Source organism: Nicotiana sylvestris, chromosome 12 (genome assembly GCF_000393655.2).
Source record: "Nicotiana sylvestris chromosome 12, ASM39365v2, whole genome shotgun sequence".
Lineage (NCBI taxonomy): Eukaryota > Viridiplantae > Streptophyta > Magnoliopsida > Solanales > Solanaceae > Nicotiana > Nicotiana sylvestris.
The window spans coordinates 165,945,240-165,970,034 of record NC_091068.1 but is presented as its reverse complement, the minus strand read 5'-3'; the positions used below and the strand labels follow the sequence as shown (position 1 = coordinate 165,970,034).

The window sequence follows — 24,795 nt, the reverse complement described above, 5'->3', positions numbered from 1 at the left end:
TTCCCAGATTTTCGTATGCTATAGCTCATTCCTTCCGCATCGACCCAGGCCCCCGGACTCGGATCGCCTAAAAATTTTCAAGGCCATCAAATACAACATAAGTAATAATAGTCACCACCCTTCTATGAACGTTCCTCATTTTTTGGTGTTTTACGGCCACAAAACTAGAAGTCCACCCGATTCTCAGATTTTCATGTGCTATATCCCATGCCTTCCGTATTGGCCCGGGCCCCCGGATCCGGATCGCCTAAAATTTTTTCGAGCCATCAAATACAACCTAAGAAACCATATTCACCTCCCTTCCATGACCGTTCCATGTTTTTTGGTATTTTATGGCCATAAAACTGGAATTCCGCCCAATTCCCAGATTTTCGTGTGCTATAACCCACGCCTTCCAACATTGGCCCGAGCCCCCGGACCCGGTTCACTTAAAATTATTTTGGGTCATTAAATGCGACCTAAGGAACCATATCCATTGTCCCTCTATGACCATTCCTCTTTTTTAGAGTTTTACGGTCATAAAACTGGAATTTCGTCCGATTCCGAGATTTTCATGTGCTATAACCCTCGCCTTCCGCATGGGCCTGAGCCGCCAAACCCGGATCGCCTTAAAATTTTTTGGGCCACCTAATACGACTTAAAGAAACATAATCACTGCCTCTCCATGATCGTTTATCATTTTTTTTTGCGTTTTACGACCGTAAAACTGGAATTCTGTTCGATTTCGAGATTTTCGTGTGCTATATAGCCCACACCTTCCGTATGGGCCCAAGCCCCTGGATCAAATTGCCTAAAAAAAATTTGGGCCATAAAATATGACTTAAGGAATCATAGTCCCCGTCCCGCCATGACTGTTCCTCATTTTTTGGCAATTTATGGCCATAATACTAGAAGTCGCCAGATTCCCAGATTTTCATGTGCTATAGCCCAGGCCTTCTGCATGGGCCCGGGCTCCGGAATTGGATAGCCTAAAAAATTTTCAAGCCATCAAATACGACCTAAAAAACCATAGTCACCTCCCCGCCATTATTGTTCCTCATATTTTGGCAGTTTACGGCCATAAAATTAGAATTCTGCTCAATTTCCAGATTTTCGTGCGCTATAACCCACACCTTCGGCATTGAACTGGGCCCCCGGCCCCAGATCGTCTAAAAATATTCCGGGTCATTAAATAATACCTATGGAACTATAGTCACTGTCCCTCCATCGTTCCTCTTTTTTTAGCATTTTACGCCCATAAAACTGGAATTTCGTCCGATTCCCAGATTTTCGTGTGCTATAACCCTCGCCTTCCGCATGGGCCTGAGCCCTCGAACTCAGATTGCCTGAAATTTTTTTGGGGAATCTAATACGACCTAAAGAACCACAGTCACCGCCCCGCCATGACCATTTTTCATTTGTTTGTGTTTTACAGCCATAAAATTGGAATTTTGCCCAATTTTCAGATTTTCGTGTGCTATAACTCACACTTTCCGTATGTGCTCAGGCCCCTGGACCCAGATCGCCTAAAAATTTTTCGGGCCATCAAATATGACCTAAGAAATCATAGTAACCATCCCACCATGATCGTTCCTCGTTTTTGGCATTTTACGGTCATAAGACTTGAATTCCACCTGATTCCTAGATTTTCATATGCTATAATGCATGCCTTCTGTATGGGCCTGGGCTCCCTAACCCGGATAGTCTAAAAAAATTTTAGGCCATCTAATACGACCTAAAGAACCATAGTTACCGCCCCCATGACCGTTTCTCATTTTTTGGCATTTTACAGCCATAAAATTGAAATTTTGCTCGATTTCCATATTTTCGTGTACTACAAACCACGCCTTCCACATGGGCCCGGTCACCCGAACCTGGATCGCCTAAAAAATTTTTGGGCTATCAAACACTATCTAAGTAATCATAATCACCACCCATCATAATCGTTCCACTTTTTTAGCATTTTATGGCGATAAAGCTAGAATTTTACCCAATTCTCAGATTTTTGTGTGCTATAGCTTGCGCCTTACTCGGAACCGGATCGGCTAAAAATTTTCTAGGCAATCTAATATGACCTACGGAACTATAGTCACTGCATCTCCATGAACGTTCCTCATTTTATGGCGTTTTACGGCCATAAAATTGGAATTCTACCCGATTCCTAGATTTTCATGTGCTATAGCCCATGCCTTCCGCATGGACCCGGGCCCCCAAAACCGGATCGTCTAATAATCTTCTGGGCCATCAAATACTACCTAAGAAACCATAGTCATTGCCCCGCCAAGAGCGTTCCTCATTTTTTGGCGTTTTACGACAATAAAACTGGAACTCCGTCGGATTTCCAGATATTTATATGCTATAGCCCACGCCTTCTGCATGGGCCCAAGCCCCTGGATCCGGATTGACCAAAATTTTTTCGGGCCATAAAAAATGACCTAAAGAACCATAGTTACCTCACCTCCATGACCGTTCCTCATTTTTTGGCGTTTTACGGTCATAAACTGAAATTTTGCCCGATTCCTAAATTTTCGTGTGCTATAAACCACGCCTTCCGCATTAGCCCGGACCCCCCGAACCGGTCGTCTAAAAATTTTCCGCGTCATTAAAAATATGACCTAAGGAATCATAGTCACTTCCCCGCCATGAACATTCCTTATTTTTAGCATTTTACGGTATAAGAGTAGAATTTCACCTGATTCCCAGATTTTCGTGTGATATAGCCCACACCTTCTACATGGTCCTAGGCCCCCGGTCCTAGATTGCCTAAAAAAATTTTGGGTTATCAAAAACAACTTAAGAACCATAGTCACTGCCCCACCATGATCATTCCTCGTTTTTGGATTTTTACGGTTATAAAACTAAAATTTTGCCCGATTCCCAGTTTATTGTGCTATAGTCTACGCCTTCTGCATGGGCCCGGGCCGCCGGATCTGGATTGCCTAAAAAATTTTCGGGCCATCATATACGACTTAAGGAACCATAGTCTCCGCCCCTCCATGAACGTTCCTCATTTCATGGCCGTTTATTGGAGTTTTACGGGCATAAAACTAGAATGCCGCCCGATTCAAAGATTTTCTTGTGCTATAACTCACGCCTTTCACATGGGCTCGGGCCCCCTGATACGGATCCCCTTAAATTTTTTCAGGCAATCAAATAGGACCTGAGGAACCATAGTCACCACCCCGCTATGACCGTTCCTCATTTTTGTGCGTTTTATGGTCATAAAACTAGAAATTCCGCCAATTCCTGGATTTTAAAGGCGCTATAGCCTACGCCTTCCGTATGGGCCCGGGCCTCCGGATCCGGATCACTTAATATTTTTGCGGGCTATCAAATACGACCTAAGCAACCATAGTCACCGCCCCGCCATGATCGTTCCTCGGTTTTTCTTGTTTTACGGCCATAAAAATAAAATTTTGTCCGATTCTTAGATTTTCGTAAGTTATTGCCCACGTCTTCCGCGTGGGCTCGACTTCCAGACTAGGATCGCCTAAATTTTATTTGGGCCATTAAATACGGCCTATGAAACCATAGTCAACGACCCTCCTTGACCGTTCCTTGTTTTTTGGAGTTTCACGGCCATAAAACTAAAATTTTGCCCGATTCTTAGATTTTCGTGTGCTATAGCGCACGCCTTTCGCATGGGCCCTGTCTCTAGTACCCGGATTGCCTAAAAAAAATTCTTTTTTTACCTTTCCTCCATTGTTTTCTTTTTAGAGCCATAAAACTAAATTTCGACTGATTACTAGATTTGCGAGTGATGTAGCCCACTCCTTCCGCATAGGCCCGGGCCCCCGGATCCGGATCGGTTAAAATTCTTCCGTGCTATCAAATACGACATAAGGAACCACAGCCACCGCCCCACCATGATCGTTCCTCCGTTTTTGTCGTTTTACGATCATAAAATTGGAATACTGCTTGATTTGTAGATTGTCATGTGTTATAGCCCAGGCCTTCCGCATGGGCCTCGACCTCCAAACCCGAATTTCCTAAAACTTTTCTAGGCCATAAAATACGACCTAAAGAACCATCATCACCGCCCAGCAATGACCGTTCCTCCGTTTTTGTTGTTTTACGGCTATAAAATTGGAATTTCACCCGATTTCGAGATTTTCGTGTGTTATAGCTCACACCTTCCGCATGGGACTAGGTGCCTGGACCCGGATCACCTAAAAAATTTTTAGGCCACCAAATATGATCTAAGGAACCATATTCACCGCTCCGCAATCACCGTTCCTCCGTTTTAGGTATTTTATGGACATAAAATTAGAATTACGTCCAATTCCAAGATTTTCGTGTCTTATAGTCCACGACTTTTGCATGGGCCCGGGACCCCGACCCGGATCGCCTAAATTCTTTTCGTGCCATTAAATACGACCTAACGAACTATAATCACCCTTCCATGAGCGTTCTTTGTTTTTTGTCGTTTTATGATTATAAAACTGAAATTTTGTCCGCTTTCCAGATTTTCGTGAGCTATAGCCCACGCCTTCCACATGGGCCAGGGCCCCGCACCCCGATCGCCTAAAAATTTTTTGGGCTATCAAATACGATCTAAGGAACCATAGTCACCGCCGTGCCATGACCGTTCCTTGTTTTTGGCATTTCACGACCATAAAACTAGAATTATGCCCTATACCTAGATTTTAAAGTGCTATAGCCCATGCCTTCCACATGGACCTATTCCCCGGACCCGAATCGCCTAAACTTTTTGGGCAATCAAATATTACCTAAGGAACCATAATCACTGCCCCGCCATGAAAGTTCCTCATTTTATGGCGTTATACGGCCATAAAGCTGAAATTTCACCCGAATCGCCTATAATATTTCCGGGACATCAAATACGTCCTAAGAAAAAATAGTCATTGTCCTGCCATGATCGTTCCTCATTTTTTATCGTTTTACGGCCAAAAAACTGGAATTTTGTCCAATTCTCAAATTTTCCTAAGCTATTGCCCATGTCTTCCGCGTGGGCTCGACTGCCAGACTCGGATCGCCTAAAATTTCGTCGTGCCATAAAATAGGCCTATGAAACCATAGTCAACGCCCCGCCTTGATCGTTCCTCATTTTTTGGAATTTCGCAGCCATAAAACTAGAATTTTGCCCGATTCCTAGATTTTCGTGTGCTATAGCGCACACCTTTCACATGGGCCCAAGATCCCGTACTCGAATCGCCTAAAAAGTCATCCGGCCATTAAATAGGACCTAAGGAACCATAGTCACTATCCCTCCATGTCTGTTCCTCATTTTTGACGTTTTACAACCATAAAATTAGAATTTTGTGTGATTCTCCAATTTTCGTGTGTTATAGCCCACTCCTTCCGCATGGGCCCGGACCATCAAATACGACCTAAGGAACCATATTCACTGCCCCGCTATTACCATTCCTCCATTTTCTTTCTTTTTAGAGACAAAAAACTAAAATTTTGTCCGATTTCCAGATTTGCGAGTGATGTAGCCTTCCACATGGGCCTGGGCCCTCAGACCCATATTGCTTAAAATTCTTCCGTGCCATCAAATACGACCTAAGAAACCATAGTCACCACCCCGCCATGACCGTTCCTCCGTTTTTGTCTTTTTACGAACATAAAATTAGAATTCTTCCCGATTTCTAGATTTTCATGTGCTATAACCCAGGCCTTCCACATGGGCCCGGACTTCCGAACCCGGATCGCCTAAAAATTTTCTGGGCCATCAGATACTACCGAAAGAACCATCGTCACCGCTCAACAATGACCGTTCCTCCATTTTTTCATTTTTTGGTCATAAAATTAGAATTCCACCCGATTTCGAGATTTTCGTGTGTTATAGCCCACGCCTTCTACATGGGGCTGGGCCCCTGAACCAGGATCGCCTAAAAATTTTCTGGGCCACCAAATACAATCTAAGGAACCATAGTCACCGCTCCGCAATGACCGTTGCTCCATTTTAGGCATTTTATGGCCATAAAATTAGAATTCTGTCCAATTCTAGATTTTCGTGTCAGCCCACGGCTTCCGCATGGCCCCAGGCCCTCGGACCCGGATCACCTAAATTTTTTTTGTGCCATCAAATATGATCTAAGTAACCATAGTCATCGCCCTGCCATGAGCACTCTTTGTTTTTTGTTGTTTTACGGTCATAAAACTAAGATTCCGTCCGCTTTCCAAATTTTTGTGTGCTATAGCCCACGCCTTCCACATGGGCTCGGGCCCCGGACCCGGATCGCCTAAAATTTTTTTGGGCCATCAAATATGATCTAAGGAACCATAGTCACTGCCCCACCCTGACCATTCCTTTTTTTGTTGTTTCACGGCCATTAAACTAGAATTATGGCCATGCCTTCCGCATGGGCTCATCCCCCGGACCCGGATCGCCTAAAAAATTTTGGGCAAACAAATCCGACCTAAGGAACCATAATCACTGCCCCGTCATGAACGTTCCTCATGTTTTGGCGTTATGCGATCATAAAGTTGGAATTTTGCCGGATTCTCAGATTTTCTGTGCTATGGCACGCGCCTTCAGCATGGGCCCCGGACCATGACCGTTTCTTGTTTTATAGCGTTTTACGACCATAAAACTGAAATTCCGCATGTTTCCCAGATTTTCATGTGCTATACTACTCCAAGTCTTCTGCATGGTCCTTTAGCCCCGAACCCGGGTCGTCTAAAAATTCTTTAGGCCATCAAATACGGCATAAGGAACCATAGTCACTGCCCCACTATAGATTTTGCTCTTTTTTGGCATTTCGACGCCATAAAACTAGAATTCCGTGCGATTCCCATATTTTTGTGTGCTATTGCCCGCGCCATCTGCATGCATTCGGGTGACCAGACCTGATTCACATAAAATTTTGCTAGCCAATCAAAAATGGCCTAGGGGACAATAGTCATCTCTTCTCTATGACCGTTCCTTATTTTTTTGGGTTTTAGGGCCATAAAACAGGAATTCCGTTCGATTCTCAGATTTCTGTGTGTTATAGCCCATGCCATCTACATGTATCAGGGTGACCGGACCCGATTCACCTAGAGTTTTGCCGGCCAATCAAAAATCACACAAGGAACAATAGTCATTGCTTTGCTATGACATTTCCATGTTTTTTTGGCGTTTTAGGGCCATAAAATAGGAATTTCGTCCGATTCTCATATTTTCGTGCGCTATAGCCGCGCCATATGCATGCATCCGGGCGACCAGACCTGAATCACCTAAAAATTTTCTCACCAATCAAAAATGACCCAAGGAACAATAGTCATCGATTCGCCATGACTATTCCTCATTTTTTTGCGTTTTAGAGCCATAAAACAGGAATTTTGTCCGCTTCTTAGATTTTCGTGTGCTATAGTTTATGCAATCTATATGTATCCGGGCGACTAGACCTGAATTGCCTAATATCTTGCCGACCATAAAAAACGACCCAAAAAATAATAGTCATCACTTCGTTCCTCATTTTTTGGCGTTTTAGGGGCTTAAAATAGGAATTTTGCCCGATTTTCATATTTTATGTGCGCCCACGCCATCTGCATACATCGGGGCGACCAGACCTGAATCGCCTAAATTTTGCCAGCCAATAAAAAATGACCCAAGGAACAATATTCATCGGGTTTGGCCGTGTTCATTCCTCATTTTTGGCGTTTTAGAGCCATAAAACAGGATTTTCGTACGATTCCAAGATTTTCGTGTGCTATATAGCGGCCCACGCTATCTCCATGCATCTAGGGTGACCAGACCTGAATTGTCTAAAATTTTATCGGCTCATAAAAAACAACCTACATCCACCTTTTTACAATAGTACACCCCATCCCTTTGAAATCCTCGATCCATCTCTGTTAATTGATCAGTGTAAACGTAACAAAGCAAAATGGGAACCATAAACGTACGTTGTGATTACATAATTAAAAGATCCCTCTCCTTAATATGAATTATCACTTTAATTAAATCCTTAAAGAGTTACATATTATATAAGCCTCTCATCAGAGGGCTGTAATCACATCATAATATATAGATAAAATTAAAAGAGACACACACGCTGTTACATATATGATAGGAGTATAATCTAGTTTTTAAGGACAACAAAGAGTAACAGTAATAGATAACCAGCAGGAGAAGAAGGTCGCTGAGGCTTAATTTGGAATTAGCCTGCTATATAGCGGTAGTTTTGCGCCACTGCGCTAACAACATTTCCAAGGGGAGTATTTACGATATTTAAGGGATCCATGCCCATAGCAGCTATAAGCATTCCTGAGTCAGGCAAAAGCGTACAATTAGGAGCAGGCATAGGGATCGTCATCTGACATGGTGTTGAATTTTGAGTAAAAGGGGCCTCATTCTCGGTTGTAACCATTTGATAGCTGCCATTTTCGTCAGTTTTTGTTTCGCGAGCGGTGGTTCTATCACCGTCACAAGACATCTTAACCGTTGCTCCAGGAACGCCGATGCCGGGTGGATTCCCTGTTGGGGTGCAACACAACTGCCCACGCATAACCATTCCAGCCACTGGTATGCCATCGATCAAGACCACTCCCTCGGCTAATCTACTTGTTGCAATTATGACCAAAAGTAATGTAGCAATTACTGAAATGACCACATTTGTTAACTTAGTGTAATTAAGCCATGCAGATAATTTTGAGCTATAACTGTGGTTGCTAGTACTGATCAATTTTTAGTGTTGTTTGGTTAATATTAAGGTCTCAAGCTGAAAACCCTATTTATAGGCTTCACTTACTTTGCAGTGCGTACACTTCTTAATTACTTTGTGATAGTTGTGAGCACGTGATTTTTGCCCTATATAAGAATTACTCCCAAAAAATTCAAAATAAAATAATTTTCCTTTGTGTGCAATTTTTGAATTTTTCATGGCACTTTTGGATAATTATTTGTATTTTTGTCTGTGCATGTTTATTTGTTTAAATTAATAAAATATAAAAATATGTCGCGTTTGCATTTAATATTTAATTAAGTTTGTTTTACAAAATAAAAAAATCATAAAAAATAATGTACGTTGCATTTTTAGCATTTAACGTCCAAATTATGTGATTTTATCGTTAATTGCTATTTAAATGTGCGATAATTGTTATTAGGAGTTAATTAGTATTTTGAGATAATTTTTGGTTTTATAATTTAATCTTAGCATTTTTAGATTTATTAATTAGGAAATTGAATAAATAGAAAAGAACAAAAATAGAAGAAATCAGATTGGGCCTTTTCTTCAAATTTTAAACCAAATACCCAGCCTTCCCCTACGACCCGGTCCATTTCAACCCGGGTCGACCCAGTCCATAACCCCAAAGACCTAACCCCTTTTTTCATTTTTCATTTTTCCAAAACCCTAAACCTAAAAAAAAAACACTACCCGCCCCCTATCTTCTTCTCCAAACTCCCAAAGCACCCCTCCCAAGGCTGCCCTTCCGTCTCCTTCCCCTTCACCATCTCCTTCGTCACCACGCACACACACACACCACTACGAAGCTCGTCTTCTCCATGTCAAGCTCGAAACTCGTCCATGGCTACCCTCTTCTTCGTCAAGTTCCAGCAGCGACGTGAACGACAACCATCGTCCACCATCGTCTCTCCATCTCCAGCAGCCATGGCTGCTGCTTCATCTTCGCATCACAAGCGACCAAACCAGCCCGTCAACTCCATCCGCGACGCAGCCACACCTACCATCGCTGCTGCTGCTTCGTCCAGCTTCTCTCGTCGTCACGTCCAAACAACCACCATTCACCAGTCGTTCGTGGCTTCTACTTCTGCTTCGTCAACCACGAACAGCCACAACGCCCCTTCACCTGCTTTATCGTCGACCATGAACGACCCCAGCCACATCGCCTCAAACAGCCCCAACAACACCCCTTCATCGAGCTTCGTCTTCGTCGTCCAGCTTCATCGCCTGAAATCAACCGGAAAACATACAAAAATTTCCGGGGCAGATTCGAGTTATTTTGGTTTCGAAGTTTCCAGGCAGATTTGTTCCCGTTCGAGTTCGTCGTTGTTCCGATCCGGTTAGTTGGTTTAAGTTTCATTTCTGTCCATATTTTGTTTGATATTCTCGGATCTGAAATCAGTATATGTTTGATTCTTTTCTTGTTCGTTGTTTATCATGCCTTGATTATTTCTTCGGTTTGTTTTTATTCATTTTTTTCTTGTTTAGTTTTAATATAGAAGTGTGTTAGTTTAATCACTTGAATCCTTTATCTTGGTTGTAATGTTGTTAGATCAATTGATTATTGAGTTTAGTGATTTGAATCTACTTGTTTGTTATGTTCAATTTGTTACTGTCATTGAATCTGAAAGTATGTTTGTTGTTAAAAGTGTTGTTCAGTCAAAATGATTTCAGTTATTTCTTTATTGTTCATCATATGGTTTGGTTCCCTGAATCCTTAGTCTTTGTTTTGATGATATTTGACATAATCTGAGTTTCTAGCTTAAATTTGTTGATGAAATTTGATTAGGAATTGGTTATAGCTGCTATATTTTGGTTAATTGATTAGGTGAATTGGTTATAGTTGATGGGGTAGAATGGTAATTTCAAAGGGATATTTTTGGAATTGAAAATTTGAACAATTATTTATTTTGAGTGCTCCGTCCACTAGGCATTAATAATATTAAAATAGTACATGGTAGGGGACAAGACATAAGATAGTGGAGAATAATATATTTATTTAATATAGTGGGGAATAATGTAATTATTTAATATAGTGGGGGACAAGACACAAAATAGTGGAGAATAATTCTTTTGTTTAATGTAGTGGGGGACAAAACATGTAGGCATGGGGGAATATTCTCGGGTTAGTAGTTCAAGACAAGGGTCTTGTTATAAATAGAGTCATTTTGACACATTTTAAGAGGAGGTTTTTTTTGGGCGAACATTTCTGAAAAGGAAAAGGGTAAAACATTTTTTCTGAAAATCTTAAGAGAGTGTTAGAGAGTTCAAAAAGAGAAAGCAAAAAGAAAAATACTGTTTCATGGCATCTGTAGGAGTAACTCGAGTCTTGGTAGTGGACTTGATTCCTTTTTGATTGCTTAATTGGTTCAGTGGTCTACGAGTTCATTTCTGGGTTTAATACATGTTTGGTTGAGTTTGGTTTTCCTCAAGTCTTTCTGGCCTTTGAATTTGGTTTGAATTGCTGATGTTGGGTTGTGTTGCTATTGGTTACTGCTTTCTTCTACTGATCTTCCTCTTCTTTTACTTTCAATACTCAGTACATGGCCGTAACCTTGTCGATATTGTAAGCTGAAATGTGAAAGCATGAATACATATGAAGAATGGAACTTTGAAGTTTTAATTTTGCTTTTTCTTTGTTTCTTTTACTGATTGTATTTAGGCTATTTCATGTATTATTATTCTGTAAATTTCTGTCGCTTTGCATAACTAGGCATCTTGTAGTGGTGTATTAAATAATACTCTGCTTTAGTTTGGTTATTAGGTAGTATATGTTTAAGCATGCTCATTACTGTCAAACTGTTTAATAATTGGAGTAAGAGGAAAATAACATAAGTTGGTCTTTAGTGAATCGGCTTGGAAAAACTGGTTAATTCACTAGCTATGAAGGTTTTAATATTGTCAACAGTAGGTTAATCGTGAACATGTAGCCAAATTTAGTTAAAACATGAATTTAAATTAATTTCGTGAATTAGGCATTATGCCATGATTTGAGTTCAAACAAGACGAGTTAACGTTTAAATTTAATAAACTTTCAAATACGCATTAGTAATAAAGATTGATTCTAGTTTCAAATAGTCGTAAATAATTAATTCCAACGGTTCAAGTCATCTAACAATGCGAGTTTAATCTAGTTATAGGATAATTAGTTTCTTTTGAACATATTATTTGTCGATTCCGTATTTTATTTATAATTTCAATTTTAGTAATATTCCTTTCCGTTAACATTTGTCTTAATCTAGCATTTAATATGTTACACCTTTATTTTCAAGCATGTAATTAATTAGGATTTTTTTCTTTTATTTTAGAGACGAATTTAATAGAAATGTAGTCACTTTAGGATATCCTTAAAATAAATGAGGCGGGCTTCGCCAAAATAAATCACAAGTTGCGGGGCCCTCTATACGTGTTTGTAAAGTTACTTAGGCTTCGGGACAGGTCGTTTGGCGAATTTCACGGCTTTCCCCAAAAATAATGACATGCTAGACGCTTTAGGCGCGCCTTTAATAATTCACATTCTTAAATTCGGCTGCGCATTTATGTGACCCAAATCCAAATCTCAACGGAGTCGGAATGTATTAACAACTACGGGTGCATTGATTGCAACGAGGCTCGAGATGCATTTTCACGACGTTGCAATTCTATTAAAAAATAATAATAAAAGTGGTTTAAACTTAATAAAAGCACACAAGTTATAACATGTATTAAAATCAGATATTTAGCCATTATAATAATTTAAGCGACCGTGCTAGAACCACGAGATCCGTGGGTGCTTAACACCTTCCCTCGGGTCAACAGAATTCCTTACTTAGAATTTCTAGTTCGCAGACTTCATTTGGAAAGTCGAAAATTTCTTCGATCTGGGATTCAAGATAAACCGGTAACTTGGACACCAAAAGCCAATCCTTTCCCAAGTGGCGACCCTGAAATAAATAAATAATTCCGATTCGATTAATGTCACTTAAATTGGAAAAACTCCCTCACGCATTTATCCCTCGGGGTAGGCACGCAAAAAGGAGGTGTGACAGCTCTGGCGACTCCGCTGGGGATCCAAACCCAGAACTTCGGTTCAGGGTTCAAAAATTCGAGCTTAGAATAACTATTATAGTTGGCTTGTTTTATTTGATTTTTACATGTTGAGCCTAATGTGCTAAATGCCATTTTTACCGCTTTGATATTGTTTGGACTGTACATAAATTGCTACGAAACCCTCCTCTCTCTGAGTCTTCTAAATCATCTAGGAAGTGTGCACTTCGTGTGACTTCTTTTCTGTTAGAGTCTTATCCCAATTTTAGAATGAGGTTCGGACAAGTTGCAAATCCGGTGAAGCTTCTGTATTCCCGGTATGCTGCCCCCGCTCGGCTCGAGCTGTCCGCTCGGGTAAGCCAGGTCTAGAACAATAAACCCAGGTTTTTAAACCTAGTATAACAAGCCTCATACCGGATCCCTAGTAGGAAAGTTTGTTTGTATCACATGCATTTGACCTTGGCGACTCAACACAGGGGTTGGGTCTGTCTAGGATAGGTGTACCCAAATAAAAAAGACCATCCTGATGCATCTTACGTGCTACTTGCGCATCTGTTTGTTTCGGCTTGCATGTTGACCGGCTTCTAAAAAATCAAAAAAAAATCAAAAAATAATAATATAGGAGTGAGAGGTAGGTATTTAGAAAATTCCGAAACTCTGCCGAAATTCCGAAAAAAAAATATTTTGAAATCGAAAATATTTTCTTTCTTCTTTATAAGTCTTTCTTGCGGAAATTAAAAGATTCCAAAAAAAAGAGTTAGTTTATTTACTTTACTTCTGGTCTTCCCGAACTACGCTAGTTTGATTCTCACCGGATGTGGGATACGTAGGTAACCCCATCGGGTCCAACTTCATTTTTTGTACAAATAGCCCAAAAGGAACAAAAAATTTTGTTTTGATTGTAAATAAGTAAGGTGATGTCATTCTTGTCTAAAATAGTCGATTGTCCCCAAAAGGGCGCTAGAAGGCCCTTTTTTCTTGAGTCAAAATGAGTCATAACCTTTTAAATTAAATCACCCTAATAAATGTGCAGGATGAGCACAGATGAAGACAAACGCTTCGCAGCTCTTGAAGAGATCCCCTTACGGCTCCACATGTGGTGGAATGACCTAGGAAAAGGTAGCCGGGGAACTATGATAAAAGTTTTGGGTGGTCTTGTTGGACTTTTGAAATCAAGCCAAGATTAGACGTGATTGAAGCCTTGATACCTTTTTGGGATCCGACTCGCAATGTGTTTCGCTTTTCTGATTTTGAGCTCACACCCATGCTAGAGGAAATTGCGGGTTACGCCGGCCTTAGCGGAAACTTTAGAAGTTGGTACCCGGTGTCACCGAGACCAGTATCTCCTCACAAGTTTCTGGATATGTTGAGTATTAGCCGGGATATTCAGAATGGGAATTTATCTGAAGGGTTTTGCACTTTCCAGTTCCTGTACCAACGCTATGGAAATCCCCAAGGTTTCGAAGCACCGAATACTGGTATGACCCATGCCGGAAATAAAGATAAATGGGAGGCAAGGTAGGGTTTGGTTTTTATAGTAGCATTCTTGGGTGTTATAATATGTCCGCGAAAAGACGGCAGCATAGAATTGGGCCTCGTGGGAATGGTTGATGTCGCAATCAAGAAAGCTAATGGCACATTAGTTCCCCTGATCTTATCTGAGATTTATCGAGCTTTGACCATCTGTCGAGAAGGGGAAAAATTCTTCCAAGGCTGCAACTTACTACTACAATTGTGGATACTGGAACATCTCTACCACCGTGTCGGGTATATGAACTACGGCATGATTGGTTTGGATTGCATCGAAGAATTTGAAAGCCGAGTGGCGGGGGTTGAATTTCCAAAGGGTACCGAAGCTTGGTTTGCCCACTTGAGTTCTTTAACTTCGGATAAAATTGAGTGGACATTTGGATGGCTCCCTTCCACCGAAGTCGTATACATGTCAGCCAAAGTGTGCTACTTTCTCCTATTGGGCATCCGGAGCATCCAGCCATATACTCCTCTCAGGGTTTTGCGCCAACTGGGAAGATTTTAAACCATCCCCCATGACGAAGATTTGAGTGTATATGTCGTCGAATTGGGCCCAAAGGTCGTATTTCCAGAAGGAAGAGTTCGCCAAGTTTGGAATGAGTGCAGATTTCTCGAACCCAAGACTATGGTGCGGGATCTAGCTAGAGGTGAGGTGGACCCCAATTATAGGGTTTGGTTTGGCAAAAGGTTGCAAATTCCTCGAGATCCCGAGAGACCTGCTAAGAGACCCCATGTACAAAAATTCACTAACGACTCGCAGGAACAGTGGGGCTGGTTGGCAAAAGAAGAAAGATATAGGGCCAAGATAAGTAAATTAGAGGGAGAAATCAGGGACCTCAAATTTGGCCACAGTATCCAAGCTACCGCAGATGAAGGGGAAAAGAAAAAGCTAACTCAGGAAAACGAAGCTCTCAAAGCTCAAATCCATAAAATGAGAATAGCTGCTAGAAACCCGGAAAGAAGCCAGGCAGATGAAAGGCTTATAAGCGGTATGAGAAAGAAAGTACTTGAGTGTCAAGATGACCTAGAAAAATCTGAGGCTAGTCTAGCAAAAGTCCGAGCACAATTGGCAGAGAATGCAGAAGGGCGGGTAGAGTTTGTGCGACAAATGAAAAGAAAATATGAGGGGACAATTGCCAATTTAAAGAGAAAGCTAACCACCCTTGAAAATGAGGCGGACAAACAGGCCAGGAATTTTAAAGCCGATAGGGAACATTGTTATGTTCTGATAGCCCAAATGGACAAAGATATGCAACATTTGCGGAATCAAAATCATCATGACACTCAAGTGTTGGAAGCTCGGAATCAGCAAATCGCGCGTTTACTTCAGCAAAAGGGTATTGTCCGAGAGAGGGTTAGAGCCATTGCCTACTACATCGTCATGAAATGCCACGTATGTGAGGATATGACTCAGACCACTTTCTTCGCTGCTGTAATGACATTTGTCCGCCAGATAATGAGTGATTTGGAGCGGCTTCAAGGGGATCTCGCACGTAGGCCCGTGAGACCAAATAATGTCCCACGGGCCCCAGGAGTCGAAACATTGATGTATTCATGATTTTTCATTTATTGAATCTGTATTTTGGAAATTATTTTTGAGTCTATTGGTAGCTTTTAAAATTCCAAAAAAAATGAGTAGTTGGAAGTCTTTTGTAATAGAAAGTTTAGGAGTTTTATTAATGAAATTTTGAAAATTCCCAAAAATTGTTTCTTTATTTTTCGCATTTGTTTTTGTTGAACTACGCAGTATCGTGATACGTAAGGCAATCCTTATCGGATCCGGTCACATTTTTGTAAATAACCCAAATAAGAGAGGGATGTGAAAAAGAGAGCCAAAGAAAAACAAAAAGAAAAACGAAAAAAGGGCAAGGAAAGAGAGGAAAGAAAAGAGTGGAAAATAGGAATAAGAGGAGAAGTACAAAAGCCAAAAGTGGAAAGAAAAAGAAAATTGGGAAAGTAAGCAGAGCCGGGATGAAACATGCAACTGTTGCGAAATATGTAGAACACATTTAACTATATAGGTGCATTACACCCCAACGTGCGATTACCTATGTGTTAATTGTTTCAAACTGACCGGTTTGTTGTTTATTGTTAAGTCCAGGTTTTTAGAAAGGTGGTTTGGTTTTGTGGTAGTGTGGCCTCACATTCATACTTTACGAGGTCAAAAGGAAGTGTTCAACTGCCCATCACTAAGTCGAGAGGAAGTGTTCACACTTACTTCACGAGATCAAAGGGAATTGTAGAGATGTCTTCAGAAATTCCTTTGCCAACGATTCCTATTTCAGAAGAGAGTTCAATCTCGGCCATCCCAACTTCTGAATCAGCAATTGCTGAAGAAAACAAAATCTTGCGTCTTCGCATGTTGGAAATATTGGATGTCTGGAACAATGGAAAAGAGCCGCCGAGTGTAATCCCTGGATTCCCTTAGCTGTTCTCTAGGGCAACTAGGACTTCCAACGTCCCCATAAGTTATCCAACTACCCCATTCGGGTATCCTACCATTTCAGCCCACTCCGCTGGATCACCCTCCGATTCTTATCCTCGGGTGTCAACGACAGATGTGGCTACAAACATATTCACTGCACCGCCCTGTCCAATTGTGGCACAACCCGCTATACACAGGCCTAATTTTGACTTATCCTCATTCACATTTCAAACACCATCCTTCTCGCTGGAACCAACTCGGTTTACCACCAGCGCTCATCCTCCGCAGCCTCAATGCGAGCTTATACCTGGGCAAGACCAAAATCCCAAAGCTCCTGAACAAGATGAAATGGCGAGAAGAATGAGGAGCCTCGAGCAGAGCTTAAAAAATATGCAAGGCTTAAGCGGGCAGAAGAGTGTCTCCTATACTGATCTGTGCATGTTCCCTCACGTGCACCTGCCCGTAGGGTTCAAAACACCGAAGTTAAAGAAATATGATGGGCATGGCGATCCCATTGCTCACCTCAAAAAGTATTGCAACCAATTGCGTGGGGCTGGCGGCAAAGTAGAATTGTTGATGGCATACTTCAGAGAAAGCTTGGTGGGCATAGCCTCAGAGTGGTATATGGATTAGGACATATCTCGATGGCACATTTGGGAAGATCTTTCCAGAGATTTTGTAAGGTAGTTTCAGTATAATATTGACATCACTCCAGATAGGAATTCTTTATCAAACTTGAAGAAGAAACCCTCAGAAAGCTTCAGAGAATGCGCTATTAAATGGCGCGAGCAAGCATCAAGGGTAAAACCTCCCATGGATGAAATATAAATGGTCACTACTTTCCTCCAGGCTCAAGAATCAGATTACTTCCAAAACATGATGTCGACCATGGGAAAGCCTTTCGCAGAAGCGATTAAGATCGGGGAAATGGTAGAGAATGGCTTGAAAATGGGTAGAATCTTGAGTCAGGCGGCCATAAGGGCGACCTCCCAAGCCATCCAAGGCGGGTCCGGAGGAATGGCAAGAGGGAAGAAAAAGGAAGAGACGTCTATGGCAGCGTCAGAAGTAAGAGAATATCGTAATCCCACGCCCCGTTTTCTAGAAAAAACCCCGCAACATTACTACCCCCACCAGAATGTGGCCTATGCTCCTCAACCTTACATGGTCATGAATGCTCAACCTTACGGCCGACCACCGCAACAAGCCAACCGTAGCCAAGCTCCACCTCCCAGAAATCAGCCTCCTTACCGAAACCACTATAATCCACAACTACCCCAGAATAACTTCCGTCCTCAAGAACCACCCAAAAGACAAACTTTCACACCCATTGGTGAACCGTATTCTACCCTATTCCCAAAGCTGGTCCAAATGGGTTTCCTGCAACCAGTCCCTCAGACAAGGCAAAATCCAGCATCACCTGCTTACAGAGCCGGTGTCAAGTGTGCTTATCATTCGGGAGCAGAAGGGCATGATACCAATGATTGTTGGACTTTAAAAAGGGCGGTAGAGAACTTGATAGAGCAGGGAAAGATAGTATTAAGGTACGAGGAGGTCCCAAATGTGACCAACAATCCGTTGCCCGCTCACAATAATGAGCCAGTGATTTGGATAATCTGGGAGGACAAGGAGTTTGATCCTGCCCTGAAAGCTATAATTGCCATTGTCGATGCAGAGAGAAAGCCTAAATCAGCCCCGAAGAAAGAGAAAGGGGAAAAGAAGACTAATACTGTCAAGGCTGAGCTCGAAAAGAAGGCTGAGACAAAGATAGAGACGAGGTTCTCTATATTCTACGAGGTCGATCAGAGAAGCCACAGAGATTCAAAATGAAAAGGGGAATACCGATGTACATGTCAAAAGGGGCCTATGTGGTCCAGGGGACGATTAAACCACCTCGGCTGAATGAGCCGGTAGTTATCGGACGCATGCCACAGAAGCCAATGACGGACCCGTCTACGGTACCGTGGAATTATCAACAAACATTGGTTACATAGAAAGGCAAAGAAATCACGGGGGAACTTCCAGAAAATACTTCTGCTGGAAAATATTCAGACATTCAAGAAGTGAACAATGCCACACGGAAGCGCTTCCCACCCAAGAAGCCTGTGAGCGCTGAAGAAGCAGATGCTTTCTTCCAGAAGATGAATATGCCTGACTATGAAGTGGTGGATCAGTTGCACAAATACCCTGAACAAGTGTTTATGCTATCTTTGCTAATGAGGTCCGCCGAACATCAGAAGATCCTGTTCAAAACCTTGAATGAAGCGTATGTGCCGGCTGAGACTTCAGTTGAACAAATTGAAAGAATGACAAAAAGGTTTTTTGTCGTTAATCAAGTTTCTTTTAGCAAGAACAATTTGCCTCCGGAGGGAGCAGCTCACAACAAGGCTTTACATCTGACAGTCAAGTGTGAAGACTACTACGTCAAGCGAGTAATGTTGGATGGGGGTTCGGGTGTTGACATTTGCCCGCTCTCCACGCTGCAAAGAATTGGAAATTGGGACCGGAAGGATTCGCCCCAATAATGTCTGTGTAAGAGCTTTTGATGGCATCAAGAGGGACACCCTCGGAGAAATAGACCTGATATTGACTATCGGGCCGGTGGAGTTCGAAGTAACTTTCCAGGTATTGGATATGGACACATCTTACAACTTTCTCCTCGGAAGACCTTGGATTCATGTTGCAGGGGCTGTACCCTCCACTCTCCACCAAATGGTGAAGTTTGAATATGAAGATCGGGAAATTGTGGTCCACGGAGAAGACGAACAGTCTATTTATCGGGACCCATCCGTCCCATGTCTTGAAGCAAGAGAAGGGAGTGAGCACACAGTTTATCAGGCTTTTAAAGTTGTGTTGGCGGAGCAATATGAAGAAGGGAGCCCTTGCCCCCAACCTTTCTTGTCCAACGCTTCAATCATGGTTGCTAAAGAAATGATCCGACGGGGATTCAAACCGGGAAAAGGACTTGGAAAATCGTTGCAAGGAATAACTGAACCTATCACTTTGCCTTCCACTAAGAAACTCTTTGGAATAGGCTTCCACCCTACTCCAAAAGATGAAGATTGGGCAAAGAAGAGAAAAAATGAGGGATGGAAGTTGCCTCAACCATTGCCACATTTGTACGAAACTTTCGTCAGACCAAAGTACACTGAAGAAGAAGATGATGAGACCTTTACGGCCGAAAAGATTGAGGAAATATTTGGGGTGATGAGAGAAATGCTTTACAAAACCCACATGGTTCAGCTGGGAGAAGGAACAAGCACCGCTGAGGTGCTATACATGGGGCCAAATGCTAAACTTCAAAATTGGGAGGCTACACCGTTCCCAGTCAGGCAAGAGTCCGGGTAGACTTGTCCTGCCACCTTTCCTGCATCACGAGTTATCCCAGGGTGTAACTCGGATGTTTTTCTTTAGTTTCCTATTTTTAATTTCCTGAAATGTAAACCCCGTTATCTTCCCAATTCCAAGGAATAAAATCAGTATTTCATCATTTTTATTCTTTTTTTATTCTTTCTGATTTTCGCTATTTTTCTTTTATCTTTTCCTTTCAGTTATAATAATGAGGCTTTAAATAATATGACATGCTTGCGGACTTCACGATCAGATCCAAACGAGCTGTCTGGTGAAATAATGAACCAAGAACTGGAATATGACGAAGAAGAGGCTTTTAGCGAAATAAATCGAGAATTGGAACACTTTGAGAATAAACCTAAGACGAATTTGAATGACACCGAACCGGTTAATTTGGGAACTACTGAAGAAATCTGAGAAACCAAAATAAGCATTCACACAGATGGGAAAATGCGAGATGCAATAATTCAACCCCTCTTTAAATTTAAAGATGTGTTTGCTTGGTCATACGATGATATGCCAGGACTAGGCGTTGATCTAGTGGTGCATAAATTGCCAATTTACCCTGATTGTCCTCCAGTTCAATAGAAACAGAGGAGGTTCAAGACTAATATCAGTGATAAGATCAAAGAAGAAATCACAAAACAGTTGAAAACAGGAGTAATTCGGGTAGTCCAGTATACTACGTGGTTGGCTAATGTAGTTTCTGTACCGAAGAAAGATGGGAAAACTCGGGTGTGTGTGGATTATCGAGATTTGAATAGGGCAAGTCCCAAAGACAATTTTCCTTTGCCCAACATCCACATCCTTGTTGATAACTGTGCCAAACATGAGATACAGTCTTTCGTAGATTGTTACGCTGGATATCATCAGGTGTTGATGGATGAAGAAGATGCCGAGAAAACCGCCTTCACTACACCTTGGGGTACGTACTGTTATCGGGTTATGCCGTTCGGTTTGAAGAATGCCGGGGCAACTTACATGAGAGCCATGACTGCCATTTTTCATGATATGATGCATCAAGAGATAGAGGTGTATGTAGACGATGTGATAGTCAAGTCCAGGACTCAGGACGATCATGTTCGAGACTTGAGGAAATTTTTTGAGAGGTTGAGAAAGTATGACCTGAAGCTAAATCCGGCTAAGTGCGCCTTCGGAGTCCCATCGGGCAAGCTTCTAGGTTTCATAGTAAGCAGGAGAGGTATCGAGTTAGATCCAACAAAGATAAAGTCTATCCGAGATCTACCTCCTCCAAGAACGAAGAAAGACGTGATGAGTCTATTAGGCAGGTTAAACTATATCAGTCGATTCATTGCCCAAATGACTAGCACATGTGAGCCCATATTCAAGCTATTGAGGAAGGATGCAGCAATCAAATGGACGGCTGAGTGTCAAGAGGCTTTTGACAAGATCAAAGAATATATTTCAAATCCTCCAGTTTTGGTCCCGCCATAGCCAGAGAGACCCCTGTTCTTGTATCTGACGGTCTTGGAAAATTCTTTCGATTGTGTCCTCACACAACATGACATAACTGGAAAGAAAGAGCAGGTGATCTATTACTTAAGCAAGAAGTTCACCGGTTATGAGGTCAAGTATACTTTGTTGGAAAGAACGTGTTGTGCTTTGATGTGGGTCGCTCAAAAATTGAGACATTATCTCCAAGCTCATACTACTTACCTCATAACCAGGTTGGATCCTTTGAAGTACATATTCCAGAAACCGATGCCTACTGGGAGATTAGCAAAGTAGAAAATCTTGCTTACTGAATTCGACATAGTCTATGTCACTCGCACAGCGATGAAAGCCCAGGCATTGGCGGATCACTTGGGTGAAAATCCAGTTGATGAGGAATACCAACCATTGAGTACTTATTTTCCAGATGAAGAGATAAACACCATAGAAGTAGTCTCGGAAGACGCTCATGGTTGGAAGATGTTCTTTGATGGGGCCGTAAACGCCAAAGGTGTAGGAATTGGGGCAATCTTGATCTCACCCGTTGGTCAACACTATCCGGCTACAGCTAGGCTTCGTTTCTTTTGCACGAACAATACAACTGAATATGAAGCCTGCATAATGGGTATGAATATGGCGATCGATCAAGATGTTGAAGATTTGTTGATTATGGGGGATTCTGATCTGATTATCCGGCAAGCCCAGGGTGAATGGGAAACTCGAGATGTCAAGCTTATTCCTTACCGGCAGCACGTGGAAGATCTCGGCAAGCAATTCAATTCAATAGAGTTCAGGTACATCCCGCGATGTCATAATAAACTAGCTGATGCACTTGCCACTTTAGCTTCAATGTTACCTTATCCAGGCAACGCCCACATCGATCCCTTGGAAATCCAAATCAGGGAAAGACACGGTTACTGTAATGTAATCGAGGTAGGACCAAGTATCCAACCATGGTACTAGGATGTTAAGAGGTTCTTGAAGACACAAGAATACCCCGAACATACTACTGGAGATCAAAAGAGAACTATTAGGCGGCATGCAAGTGAATTCTTTTTGAGCGGCGAGGTATTGTATAAAAGAACCCCGGATCTCAACTTGTTAAGATGTGTTGACGCCGAAGAAGTAGGAAGAATCATGCATGAAGTACACGCAGGAGTGTGTGGACCTCATATGAACGGGTATGTCTTGGCGAAGAAAATCCTTCGAGCCGGGTATTATTGGATAACTATGGAGAAAGATTTCTTCAGCTTCATCCAGGAATGTCATCAGTGTCAGGTACATGGAGATCTGATTCATGCACCTCCAACGGAGCAACATCCTATGTCGGCACCGTGGCCTTTTGTCGCCTGGGGTATGGATGTCATTGGTCCGATTGAGCCGAAAGCTTTAAATGGGCACAGATTCATATTGGTAGCTATTGACTACTTCACAAAATGGATCGAAGCTGTCACTCTCAAATCGGTCACTAAGAAAGTCGTGGTGGATTTTGTACATTCAAATCTTATCTGTTGTTTCGGTATTCCTGCAGCTATCATTACAGATAATGCGGCAAACTTGAATAGTCACTTGATGGAGGATGTATGCGAATAGTTCAAAATAACGCATAGGAACTCCACTCCTTATCGGCCCAAGGCCAATGGCGCTGTTGAAGCAGCAAACAAAAACATCAAGACGATTTTTAGGAAGACAATCCAGAGTTCCAAATAGTGGCATGAACAGTTACCTTTTGCCTTGCTGGGATATCGCACTACAGTACGCACATCAGTAGGGGCAACCCCATACTTGTTGGTTTTTGGGACTGAGGCTGTGATACTGGCAGAGGTAGAAATTCTTCGCTCCGAACCATTGTTGAAGCAGAGATTGAAGGTAACGAATGGGTTAAGACTCGATTGGAGTAGTTGACCTTAATTGATGAAAAGCGAATGGCTGCGGTCTGTCACGGGCAGTTGTACCAACAAAGAATGGCCCGTGCTTACAACAAGAAAGTGTGACCCAGGAATTTTGAAGTAGGTCAACTAGTGTTAAGGCGCATTCTTCCACATCACCAGGAAGCGAAAGGAAAATTTGCTCCTAATTGGAAAGGTCCATACATCATCAGGAAGATATTGCCAAGAGGAGCATTATATCTAGGTGATATTGAAGTAAATGATCATGAAACAGCTGTGAACGCGGATGCAGTCAAAAGGTACTATGTCTGAGTTTACTTCGGTGATGTCTTGGCACATTTGAGATGATGAAGGCTTTTATTCCCACTACCCAAACACTATCAACTCTTTTTTAGAAACCCTTTAAGCCGGTTACATTTCTTTGGCTACCCTCTTTGGAATCCAAAAGCACCGTTGAAACCACCCCCCCCAAAAAAAAAAAGAGAAAAAAAGAACACACACAAATGATTTGCTTGAACTACATCTTGACTTGATTCCTAAAGGATACGTAGGCAGCCTCTATTTGGGGTTCAGTCACACCAAAACAAAAATCTAATTTTCCCTGAAGTTGAAACTGGGGCAGATGTTATAATGGTTCGACCACGGGCCCACCAAATGGTTCCGAAGTTGTAATTTCATCCACAATTCTTTTTACCAAAAAACCGAGTACAAGTCCTTCGGATCAATTGCCCAAGGCGGGGGAAACCAAGAAATATCATTGTTGGAAGCTGATGCATTCTAAAATTGAGAGAAATAAAATGAGAGAGTCTTGTCGGTGAAAACCTTCAAGCACCATGAGTCGACGGGAGTAGAGAAGCCAAGAATGAGAGAGTCCATTTAGTGAAAACTCGCAAAAAGTACTATCGGGCGACGGTGAGAAGAGAAATGAGAGAGGTCGACTAGCGAAAACCCGCAAAAGGCGCTGACGGCCGAAAAGATGATTTCACCACAGAAAGTTCTGGCAAGGTTCCCTGGTTTGGAAACATAGATCCTTTTGGTTTATGAGAAAATGCAAGTTCGTGAGGGTCGGACATCCAGTCCAAAAAGCATGTCATGTCAGCTTGAAGCCAGCATGCACCTCAGATAAGTCCTTCTTTTCCCCCCGAAAGGGACGCTTCTCTTTTAAATTCATTTTTTCGCTCTTTGTTTACCTTTCCTTGAATCCCTTTCGGGTTAACCCTAAATTCCAAAACATGTTAGAAAGAAAAGGTGGCAGGACCGGTTTCACAGAGCTCCGTCTGGCAAGAGGTGAAGAAAATACCCAGCCTCAGTGGTGCGTCAGTCCAATCCCGACTGGTCATGATGTTTGATTACCCCCAAAGTAAAGGCATTGAAAAAAAAAGAAAAAAAAAAGTCAAAGGCAAAGGTCTGGAAAGCAGAATGAGATGGAAGAACCAAAGCCTTACACGGGCGAGTCATCATAAATACTGAAATCTGAGTCTTATCAGTTTGAAAGGGGGTCGCCTTTGAA

General features: G+C 42.1%; 1 protein-coding gene across 1 annotated transcript; it reads right to left on the bottom strand.

Annotated features, from left to right (window-relative positions):
• Positions 1–8,090: 8,090 nt before the first annotated feature.
• Positions 8,091–9,544, bottom strand: LOC138884072 (uncharacterized). Its single transcript, XM_070164814.1, has 2 exons — positions 9,508–9,544; positions 8,091–8,530 (listed from the first exon to the last, which is right to left on the bottom strand). The coding sequence occupies exons 1-2, from the start codon at positions 9,542–9,544 to the stop codon at positions 8,091–8,093; spliced, it is 477 nt and encodes a 158-aa protein (XP_070020915.1).
• Positions 9,545–24,795: the final 15,251 nt, after the last annotated feature.

Bases quoted from the DNA above. Each gene is read 5' to 3' on its own strand.
- LOC138884072 (XM_070164814.1), bottom strand. From the start codon at position 9,544: ATGGCTGCTGGAGATGGAGAGACGATGGTGGACGATG. The intron at 8,531-9,507 runs GTTGTCGTTCAC...TGGTCATTTCAG, and splicing joins AGAGACGATGGTGGACGATG to TAATTGCTACATTACTTTTG.